The sequence below is a fragment of the Artemia franciscana genome, chromosome 8 (genome assembly GCF_032884065.1).
Source record: "Artemia franciscana chromosome 8, ASM3288406v1, whole genome shotgun sequence".
Taxonomy (NCBI): Eukaryota; Metazoa; Arthropoda; class Branchiopoda; order Anostraca; family Artemiidae; genus Artemia; species Artemia franciscana.
This window is the reverse complement of record NC_088870.1, coordinates 26,605,703-26,617,848: the sequence shown is the minus strand read 5'-3', so window position 1 is coordinate 26,617,848 and position 12,146 is coordinate 26,605,703. Positions and strand designations below refer to the sequence as shown.

The 12,146-nt window shown below is 37.2% G+C and overlaps 2 protein-coding genes across 10 annotated transcripts in view; one reads left to right on the top strand and one right to left on the bottom strand.

The window, feature by feature from the left end:
- LOC136030217 (uncharacterized) overlaps positions 1–10,472 on the bottom strand; it is a 33,130-nt gene extending 22,658 nt beyond the window's left edge. Inside the window, exons 1-2 of the mRNA XM_065709029.1 lie at positions 10,317–10,472; positions 5,751–5,991 (exon numbers count right to left, since the gene is read on the bottom strand). Of these exons, the coding sequence (XP_065565101.1) occupies positions 5,751–5,990 (240 nt within the window). The 5' untranslated portion in view covers position 5,991; positions 10,317–10,472. The remainder of the gene's footprint in view (positions 1–5,750; positions 5,992–10,316) is intronic.
- The window catches only part of LOC136030216 (monocarboxylate transporter 12-like), a 262,967-nt gene that overhangs the window by 53,200 nt on the left and 197,621 nt on the right, over positions 1–12,146 (top strand). The gene's annotated exons all lie outside the window — the stretch shown is intronic.

Sequence of the window (12,146 nt, the reverse complement as noted above, 5' to 3'; positions counted from 1 at the left end):
TATAACAAAGTTGGTGGTTATCAACTGTACGTAAGGGGCAACTTGTTTTAATAGTAAACAGAACTCTTAAAAAAGGAAAATTACGGCATCGTTATCAAAACTAAAGAGTTTTGATAACAACTAAAAAATTGACTTTTACGGCGAATTGAAATTTACAGCTACACATAAAAAATTACGAACCTATGAAAATTTGCAAATTTTGGAAAAAGGGAGAAAGTAGGCTTAAAAGTACAAGTAAAATTGATGCAAATTAAGAAACTGAATTTAACTTTTAATAGAACGTTATTGCTGAGGTTTCAAGTCCTTATCTACATAAATATGGAATTTGGTGGTTTTTCTGAGAAAAGCGGTATTCTAAAAACTTAAACTTTTTCCCCTGCTGACCAATGGTCTGCGTTGTGCGGGTACCAATTTCCTGAGTGAATGCATTCAGCCGGGATTGCAAATGCGTCTTTGGGGGGGGGGCAAATCATCCGACGCTTCCTGTGTATTTCCCCCATATTTCTCCAGGTACCCATATAAAGCTGGGTTGACTCTTGATGAGCTTACAGGGTCACACCATTGACCGCGTTTATTTGTTTGTTTTTTTCCCTTAGAGACGATTGTATCGAACCAATGGCTCTAGAATGTTTGAAGGAGGCTCATTATAAAAAAAAAAATAGAAGTTTATTGATCTTTTTAATCATGCAGTAGCTGCAACCTGGTAAAGAAGGAATCACAGCCCATAGTAACCATAAATTAAAAAAGATTAAAAAAAATACTTATGAGAAAAATTGCAATTTGTAGGTGATTCGGGAATGAGAACCATTATCTAGATTAGTTTTAGCGTTAGTATTGAATATGCAAAATGTGTAAATTTTAAAGCTACTCATTTAAAATTACTGGGTCACGAAAATTTCTATGATTTAGAAACAGGGAATAAAATCCCCTAAAAAGGGTTGCGTTCGTCATAGAGCTATGTAATGAAATCCAACAGGTATAAGAGAACTAAAGGTGTGACCTACAAAACGTGAAACTAACCTCTCATTAGGGGGCTGTAGGCCCCTCTGGGACAAGGATTCATTGACAGTGATGGCTACCAAAATAGCGGATCGGCTTGGAGGAGGAAGAACAATTTTTCCTCTTTTTTTTTTTTTAGCTGGGTCAAGTGAACCTTGAACTTAGACATTGGGAGAGGGGGTAAAGATGAATTAAGAGACACTATGCGCATTCAGATTATCAAAATACCATGTCCGTGGTGCCTCAGGAACGATTTGGAGGATACTACTACTACTACTAATAACTCACTGCAGCACCAAGCCGCCTGAGGCCAACACAGCTACGCACGCTCCTCCTCCAACCTAATCTATTTAAAGCCTCCCTCTTTACACCCTCCCAGGAAGTTCCCATTTCCTTTAAATCCTTATTTATGACATTCTCCCAACCCAGACAAGGACGAACTGCTTTCCGTGTAGCCCCAGACGGTTGGCCAAAAAGGACAACCTTCGGTAATCTGTCATCCTTCATCCGTAGAACGTGGCCTAGCCATCTCAACCTTTCTTTCATTATAGCCCCAGAAAGCGGGATTGAACCACACTTTTCGTACAACCTACTGTTTGAAATACGGTCAGTCAGTCGGGTACCCAGAACAATCCGTAGGCAATTTCTCTGGAAAACATCTAGTAAATTTTCATCTGCTTTTCGGAGTGTCCATGCTTCAGAGCCATATTTGACCACTGTCATCACTGTAGCTTCCAATATTCTAATCTTGGTTTGTAGGCTTATCTTTCTATTCTTCCAAACTTTTTTTAACTGTGAAAAAACACCCTGAGCTTTAGCTATTCTACTTTTAACATCTTCACTGCTCCCACCATCTTTACTAATAATACTACCAAGGTAACTGAAGCTCCCAACCTGATCAATCTTTTCGTTACCTAAGGTCACCTGTTCATCTTCACTTATTCCTAACCTTAGTGACTTAGTCTTCTTAACATTAATTTTCAAGCCTATTTTAGCACCCTGAACTCGTAAAACCTCTAAAAATTCATTCATTTTGCTCACACTTTCATCTAATATGCTTAAATCATCAGCATAATCTAAGTCCAGGAGCGTTCTTCCTCCCCATTTGATTCCATGGTCTCCAATTGCCTTTCCTGTGCTCCTTAAGACGAAGTCCATCAAAATGATCCATATAAAGGGGGATAGAACACAACCCTGCTTAACTCCTGATTTAATACAAAACCAGTTGCTAACCTCATTTCCTACCTTAACCGCAGCAGTATTATTCTCGTACATAGCGCAAATCACTTTAATGTATTTTTCTGGTATACCATATAACGATAAGACCTTTGTTAACGCTGTTCTATCAACAGAATCGAAAGCTTGCTCATAATCGATAAAACTAAGGACCAAAGGTGTTTGACAACGAAGGGACTTCTCAATTATTAACCTAAGAGTGAAAACATGGTCGACACATCCTCTACCTTTTCTAAAACCGCATTGTTCTTCCCTTAAAACTTTGTCTACAGCATGTCTCAGTCTAAAAAGTATCATATTACTCAGTAATTTGCTACCTACAGAGACCAGACTAATGCCTCGATAATTCTCTACATTCACTCTTGTCACCTTTCTTATACAGTGGTTTAATTAAGGTTTTCCTAAAATCATTGGGTACTTCCCCTTTTTCAAAAATAATGTTCATAATCTTCAGTAGCTTATTCCTAACCTCAGAGCCACCATATTTAAGGAACTCATTAATCATACTATCAGCACCTGGGGTCTTATTTGGAGGATACGGTTGAAAAATCTCAGATATTTCCCGGGGGGCAAAGGGACTCCCAATTCTAAGCTGGAGGGGGGCGTAAAAGGTGATGTTTATAAAAACTATATGTGTTCAGGTAATTAATCTAGATAATTTGATGTGTCTCGAGAACGGGATACCAAGTTGAAAATTTAAGGGAATTTTGGGGAATCTTGAATTGGGGAAAGGACGTGGAGGGGGAGCAGGCTTGCTAAAAAGTAGCGAAGTAATTCAAAGAACACAGTTTTTCGCCATGTTATCAAAATAGCACATATGCGATATTTCTGGAATTGCTTGGGAGATTGAGTTGAACTTTTAGGAGTGCCGGGGTAGGCGGTTGGACGTTGTCGGGTGGTTCAAACTTTTTATTACTGTTCTTCAAAGAATTTTGCCATATAAGCCCCTTGGGAGTGTGGTGTGGTGGAGAGTGTGGTAAATTGTCAAACACCTTTGGTCCTTAGTTTTATCGATTATGAGCAAGCTTTCGATTCTGTTGATAGAACAGCGTTAACAAAGGTCTTATCGTTATATGGTATACCAGAAAAATACATTAAAGTGATTTGCGCTATGTACGAGAATAATACTGCTGCGGTTAAGGTAGGAAATGAGGTTAGCAACTGGTTTTGTATTAAATCAGGAGTTAAGCAGGGTTGTGTTCTATCCCCCTTTATATGGATCATTTTGATGGACTTCGTCTTAAGGAGCACAGGAAAGGCAATTGGAGACCATGGAATCAAATGGGGAGGAAGAACGCTCCTGGACTTAGATTATGCTGATGATTTAAGCATATTAGATGAAAGTGTGAGCAAAATGAATGAATTTTTAGAGGTTTTACGAGTTCAGGGTGCTAAAATAGGCTTGAAAATTAATGTTAAGAAGACTAAGTCACTAAGGTTAGGAATAAGTGAAGATGAACAGGTGACCTTAGGTAACGAAAAGATTGATCAGGTTGGGAGCTTCAGTTACCTTGATAGTATTATTAGTAAAGATGGTGGGAGCAGTGAAGATGTTAAAAGTAGAATAGCTAAAGCTCAGGGTGTTTTTTCACAGTTAAAAAAAGTTTGGAAGAATAGAAAGATAAGCCTACAAACCAAGATTAGAATATTGGAAGCTACAGTGATGACAGTGGTCAAATATGGCTCTGAAGCATGGACACTCCGAAAAGCAGATGAAAATTTACTAGATGTTTTCCAGAGAAATTGCCTACGGATTGTTCTGGGTACCCGGCTGACTGACCGTATTTCAAACAGTAGGTTGTACGAAAAGTGTGGTTCAATCCCGCTTTCTGGGGCTATAATGAAAGAAAGGTTGAGATGGCTAGGCCACGTTCTACGGATGAAGGATGACAGATTACCGAAGATTGTCCTTTTTGGCCAACCGTCTGGGGCTACACGGAAAGCAGGTCGTCCTTGTCTGGGTTGAGAGGATGTCATAAATAAGGATTTAAAGGAAATGGGAACTTCCTGGGAGGGTGTAAAGAGGGAGGCTTTAAATAGATTAGGTTGGAGGAGGAGCGTGCGTAGCTGTGTTGGCCTCAGGCGGCTTGGTGCTGCAGTGAGTTATTAGTAGTAGTAGTAGTAGTAGTACTAGCGGATGGGGGGAAGAAGACTGAAGCCTCAAAAATACGTTTTAGGCTCAGGTTGTGTTCATAGCGATTTAGAACCAGTGATTAATCTATTATATCCCAAAGAAAGGGAAATTTTAGGGTTAACAGTGCAATATGGGTGCTGTGGGGCGTAGTTCTTCTATTGCAAAAACGTAGATTTAAATCAAAAATGATAGTTTCCAAAATTGATCCATTAAAGCTGAGCTTTATCCTGAAAAAGGGGGATAAACGCCCTATTAAGGATAATTCTATTTTGCTGTGAAAAGCAAACTCTCTTTACAGAAGAAAATAACAGTACAATTGCTAATTACTTCAAAGAGGATAAAAAGTTAGACAGAAAATGGATTAATAATTGGGCAGTGACTTGACCGGATAATTGCATGCTGTAAAATCCCCCCAAAAAGGCTTCACACATGTATCTAGATTCTTAATAAACGTCCTACTTTTGCCAAAAATCCCAAGAAACCATTAGGAAATTAAACATTTCACAAAATTTCGGGGGATGGGTGGGCCCGAAGGCCCCCCCTGTGTACGTGCCAGCATTAATGTCTCGGCATTAGTTTCAGTGCATCAGTTCCAAAATTTCAGATCTTTTAGAAGAAGATAGCAAGAAGACTTTAAACTTATTGTTCAGGGCGATGGGAGGAAAGGGCCAAACAAATATGTGTCTTTGTCCCGCCTAAAAGTTTTTACGCTATTAGCCCAGTTGTTATTTTGAATCTGATCGTGTTGAAATAGTAAGGTAAATCAAAAGACATTATATGCGTATATGCTGTAAAAATAATGTACTAGCATTATCTTGGGAACAAGTTGAGGGGTCTGCTGTAAACTTCTCGGGAGTCAAGAAGGGTTAAGTTGCCGTTTAATTTTGACTTAGGAAGACGGATAGAGTTGAATAAAATAATAAAAAACACCGTATATATTTAGGGTATCAAAATACTATATCTGCTGTCTCATGACTGGCTTGGGGATTGAGTTGAAACTGTAGGTGCTTTGCAAGGAGAGGAGGAGAAGGCTATTTCAATTATTGTGTTTAAGGGAGGGAATACAGAGAGCAATCTTTAATCTGCCTAAAAGCTTCTGCAATACAAAACCCTGTGCGGATGCCTGTTTGTTTTGTTTTCAAGAATAATCATATCGAACCAATGTTACAAGAAGATCGGAAGAGAGCTAATTCAAACAAAAATCAAAGGTTTTAATGCTCTTTTTGTGACTAAAGGGATTAGAGGGCAATGAAAAAGCCGCTGTCGTGTGAAAAAATTTCTCTTTATAAAAGTGAAGGGATTAAAACCCATACTTAATTTTGTATACCACAAATTGTCTTTTGAACTACCGTACAAGAGATATGCAGAAGAAGGGTCTTACCTTGAGAGGTTTGCTGTTTACCAGTTGCACCGATCGTTTTTGCCAGTACCAAGGATCTGCTAGTTTACCCTCGTTGGAATATTGTCGATCATATTGAGTAAATCGATGCCGAGGTTGAGTTTCTAGACGATTTTCTTGTGAGGATTGGCCAATATAATTAACAACAGGCTGCCCAGCTGTAGATCGGGTCTCCAACACTGATATCATCAACAAGCAACAGATATTTGATGCAAACATCATCCTTGGCAAAAAATTGCATCAAATAGTTTGTTAAGTAGGATTTATATCTACGTTGAATATTTTGATCCAAATTAAGCAAATTGCTAATGTGTATAATTTACATTTTGCGGGGTCACTGCCAAACTTCGCTTTTCTTTCATTTAGTTGTTTATTTAATATTACCTTATTAAAGATAAGGTTTTACATTTAAAGAGACATCTAAAGAATTTTTCTTGTCATATACCAACTGTTTGAAACCACCCCTAAGAAGGAGCAAAAGACATTCTCAAACTTCTTTACAATGGAAAAACTATTGAAGATTAGGAGTGATGTGCAGTGCCCTTCGTCAGATTCAGTCCTCGACTTAGAAAATGAAACGACAAACTCGAATTACGAATAAAAATGACTAGTAACAAAACATTGGCTTCCACTTTCCCATCCCTGAGAAAAAACGTCTTTTTAATTGTTTATGCTCTTCTATTTAAGTTTAAATAAGATACTTTGGCAACGATTCAAGGGAAGTGTCACACATCTTAAGCACTCTTAGAATCATCTCACTAACACAGTGCTTTCTGGCACAAGGGCACACGAAAACCACTCTCATTGGCCTACTGCACGAACTATGGTCAGCCATGTAAATTATAGTGTAGTATTCATCAATCAGGCCCAAGGTTCCATAACAAGTTAACAACAACAAAGGCTAGCTTGTTCCAACTTTCTTGGAATAGACTTAACTCGTGGCATAGAAAAAGAAATAGAGGAAAAAGCCCTAGTGCTGCTCCCGCATCACAATAACTATATTAAGGATATTGTCGTTGCCCCTTTAAACCCCCAACAAGGCATAGAGATATTTGTGCTTTACTGAACATTAAATTGATCGCTTAAATCGAAAGTTCTGCTTTACCCTTTCTTTTTTTCGACACATTTTAAAGACGGAAATAGTACAGAAATCCACAATAAATATACATTGAGTATATATTCTGCAAATATCAAATGTGTTGTTTTTTGTTGAAATCAGATTTCTACAAGGATTTTCAGTTTTGCTTGACTATAGGGTCCGCTCTCGCTACCCTCGGCCTCAAAATAGTTTCTTGCTACCCAAGAGTGGTTGTCACACACTGCTAGTCCTTCCATGGTGACCATCATGACGAAACAACCACCACTTGATTTTCCTTCACAAAATTCGAGAATGATTATTTAAAGCTAATTTCTGCTTTGGTATTTGATTGTTTTCCTAACCAATCAAATTAAAGCTTTTTAGTACTTTAAAAAAGGTTCTGATTCTAATCAAACGGCCTTTGTGTTTCAGAAAATGTTTTTAAAGAATGGGGACAGAAGGTCAATATTTAGCGTAAGGAGTAGGGTATAGAGGAGTTGGCAATCCCTCTCAAATATGGAATAGTTCCTTTTCATTTTAAGTTATAATTTTGTTACTTACTTTCAGTAGAAACAAATTTGTTTTTTTTATTTAGTTTCAGATCATTTTTCACCCAATCCCCGGATATCCAGCTCGTCCTTGAAAGTTATATCCATAGAAAGTTCTTCCCATGAACAATCTTTCTCCCCTGGGAAACTACCCCAGGACAGTTCTATCCCCGCTACGAATTCCCCCTAGAAAATTTTGTGCGGAAGATTCCGTCTGAAAAATACTCCTTAGCATACCTTCCTTAGAAACAAAGACCTGTTTTTTAGTAAATTTTTGATCATTTTTCAGGGTATGGTGGAAGTCCCCCTTACCGGAAAACTTATCCAGCCTCCCCCCCCCAATGTAGAATTTTTATCCCACAGAAAATTTCCCCATAGAGAATTTATCCTGGTGATAATTCCCCCATGAAGAATTTTTCCCGTAGGAAATCCTCCCACTTAAAAATTTCTCTGAGAATTCCAACCTGCTGAAAATTTCCCCCAGACAATACCCCAAAGAATCTCCGCATGTAAAATGCGGTAGCCAACGAGAAATTAAGACAATAATACGAATTTCATATAAATTCTGGGAAATTTCTTCCCATTAAAATTTTCCTCTGGAAAGTAGGTGTAAAGATATGATTTTTGATACATTAGGCACTTGTCCCCTTCCTCACCATGTAACAAACTACTGATACTATTTCATAGTTCCTGATGTAAAATTTACTCCTGGAAAATTCCATCTTTGCTGAAATTCATCCCTGGAAATTCTGCCTGAAAAAACTCTCCTTAGAGTACTGTCACTAGAAAAAAGACTTATCTTTTATTTAATTTATGATTGTTTTTGAGGTCATGGCAGAAAGCTACTTTTTTAGAAATTTTTACCCAGAAATCTCCCCCCCCACCCCATAAATGGAAAGTTTCTCCCGTGCAATATTTCTCTATGGAGTATTTCTCGCGATTATATTTCTCCCATGGAGATTTTCTTCCATGGAAAATCCCCCCCCTCACGGAAAGATCTTCCAAAGAGTTCCAATCCTGCTGAAAATTTCACGGACAATTCCCCCAGAGCATCTCCACTCATAAAATAGAGTCGCCAAAGACAAAGTAAGACAATTAAAAAATTTTGTATATGGATTCTGCTAAAATTCTCCCCTATGCGAAGTTTCCTCTGGAAAGTTCACACAGGGTTTCCAGAAAACCCCAGGAAACTTCCCTCCGAGTGGAAAATTCTCCTCCCTCGAAAATACACCTCACCCATAGAACCGCCATCCCCAAAAAGTATTTTATTTTACCTACCAATAACCAATGTTATAGGTAAACAATGGGCAAAATTCATTGCTTACACCCCCTCCCCTGGGGGCTGTGGGGGATCAGTTCCTCGTGACTTTGCTAAACAAAATGTCTATCTCAGAAGTTTGATCGGACGACTTTGGGGGAGGGTATAGGGGGCGAGTTGTCCTCCAGTTTTTTGGTCACATGTGTAGAGAACTGGAATTTTTAATTTTCGTTCAAATGAGCCCTCTTCCAATTTTATAGGACCACTGGCTCGATAAGATCACCCCTGGGAAGGAAAAAAAAAAAACAAAACGAAAACAAACACTCATCCGTGATCTTTCTCCTGGCACAAAATACAAATTCCACATTATTAAAGATGGGAGCTTGAAAACTCTATAGTAGAGTTCTCTAATACGCGGAACATCATGGGATAATTTTCAATAAGATTCCTTGAATTTGGATGAATGTTTCCCCCTATTTTGAAAATCAGGCAAATTTTCCCAGGCTCTTAGCTTTCGATAGGAAAAATCAAACTTAATGAAACATATAGAAACTTTATAGATTCAAAATTCTGCTATTGGACCAGAGTCGCTCCTTAATTACAATTCACTGTCACGAACTGTTTGATAGTTATTGGACCATAGTTCCAGACATTTCTAGAGGAAAGACCTTAATGCAAGACATTTATCAAGGAAATGCAATAAATCGGTCCTTCCTTGTTAGCTAGTACACACTCGAGAATTTGAATCGCGAAGATCAGACAATAACTGGTTTTCACGGTGTTTATACCAGACAATCAGCTTGGGCTCGGTGGAAAACTAGATTTTAGCTATATTTTAATTAAATGTTTAGTTGATATTGTGGTTTAGTTTAGGTTCGATTAGCTTACGTATTTAATATAATGCGTTTTGGGCAACCACCCTTCTATAATTGTTAACTGGAGTTTCGGTAATTTTGTTACTAAACTATTATATTTTCATCATATTTTGGTGTATTTCATTATGATTTACCTAACTTCAATTCTTGAGTGTGTACTAGCTAACAAGGAAGTACCAGTAAATCTTCCGTAAAACTTAAGAGCCTAATTTATTTATTTTATTTTTTTTTTTATTTAGCCAGTCACCTCTCTCGAAGTGAATTTCTGTTTGACTGCCTGCCCAATACATCTGACGAGGATAAAGATGACTTAATGAAACGGGAAATAATATCAAATAGATAGCCTACACTTCAATGTTTTCCTGTGAATTTAAATTTTATAGTAAATAAAAACAGCCCTTAAATCAATGATACAAAACGATGCAAACAAATGAAGTGGACATTAATTTTTGGAAGATCAAATGAAAAACTAATTAACAGAGGGTAGTAGCCAAATACTAATTATTGCTATTGTCTGCTTGTGATAATACTAGTTATCACAAGCAGTAAATAAGGATATTGGCATAGGCTAATCCTGTTATGCTACGATGTCACGGCTTTTTAGATTCTTCTACTTCTGTTGGCAGGGTTTGATCTCGTCTAAAGAGATGCGATTTTCTTATGTTTAGAAATAAGGTAGATTGATTCAACAACTTTTCTCTATGGCTAAAGAGTCTGAAAAATTATGAGGATAAGTAATGGTGTTTTTAAAAAATTTTAAAAATCAGAGCAATATAGTTAAAAGCTTACTCTGAATAGGTATATCCTTTCCTAACAGGTTATTTTTGTTCTTCTTTTAATCTATTGTCTTTCCATTCATTTACTCATATTTGTCACCTCATGAAGAACCGAGTAGTGGAAAGCACAACAAGTAGCCGACTTTTCATTCATTAGCTTGGCTATGATTGGCCAGTAAGTTGGAAAAAATTTCCTGGAAAAGAAACTTTATCTTATTGGTCAGAAATGATAAGCGCAAGCTCACGTACAACTATCGTTATTTACATTTCTTTTGATTTAAGCTTATCCTCAGGCCTTTTCAAATTGAATGCTGGGATTATCCGACGGAATCATTATCTTCTCTTTTTTAATCCAACTGGAGACTGGCCATATTTTGCGATCAACGTCATATTCCTCTAAGCTACGTTTATAAATCCCCAAAATAAATCTCCGTGCCATAATAAGGTTTTTCTAGTTGAGCGGAGGGGGGGGGGGTAATAAAAACCTTGTTGCTACTACCAAGCACTCCCATATCTAGGTGTACAAGAGTATGAGTGTAATCTTTTATTTACGTTAAAAATATTTTCACTTTAAAAAGCGATCCGCCTTCACCTCTGTGTCCATATCGCACAATTAATACAAAAATATTCACCCAAATGGAGAGACTTGGGGTAAACCCCTCCATTTTGATTTGGAAGACCTTTTGTTGAAACCTGATCCAATGGCTATCATTGTTAGTGCACAACAATGCAATACCATGTACCTACACAATACTACGAGTTTATGTGTTTCCTTGTCTATTTCTTTGTTTGCCATGCTTTCATATGCAAATCGATCAATTGAGCTTTAACTGGGTAACCGTTTTTCTAGGCCTGAGGAAGCTCATAAAGGGGGCAAGGAGAAATTTTTAAAGGGAATTAAATGATTCGTTTACAATTATTTCTATTATATATGACATATTAGGGGATATTATTATTATTATGCTTAACTATCTTGAGGCTTTTTTCAATGTGCAGGAATACAACAGGTCGCTAGTATAGCGGTTGTCACACTGTCTGCGTTCAATAGATGTCCGGTTTGATATTGGATGGAACCACTTTTTGACATTTGTTAACAATTTACATTTAGGACAAAAAAAAAAAAAAAAAAAAACAGCAGAAAATGGCAGAATACTATTAAGAGCAGACTAAGAGGAATTTTTGGATGAATTAGGGTAGCTTGGATACTTGTCGGCTATAGGTAACACAACCAAAATGTGAAGTTAGGTTAATCCAAATGAAAAATATAAAAACTTGATGATAAAATAATACTTTAGAAACAAAACTATGGAAACCTAACATAACTCAATCCAACCTAACAAAAACTAACCTAACCCCCACCCCACCCCTAATTTGCAAATATATAGCCTAAATTACACAGGTTCAATGCATTTTGTCGAACATAAGTTCATAAGTTTATTATTCCACATTCACAAATAAATAAATAAATTAAAAAATACTTTCGCATTGGAAAACCTATGAGGGTTTGCGATCGCGCGAAAGTCCACGCAGCTGCCGACCTATTAACTCAACTATTTAATTAAAACTATTATAAATAAATCAAAGTTAAATAAACTGTAGCTTATATAAATGAAAAAAAAGTAAATTGATAAATAAATGAATTAAAAATAGTTATAGATAAAATAAAATATGAATGGAAAATAATAATAACAAATCCAGTCTCCATCACTCTTCAATACTGAACCCCTCTCCCAACCCCACCTTAGCCCCTATCAACAATTACCTTCCAGGCCACCCTTATCTCTACAGCTCCTCTTCCTCCCCTACCCACCCTACCAGCCATAATAAATTCAACAATTTTCGC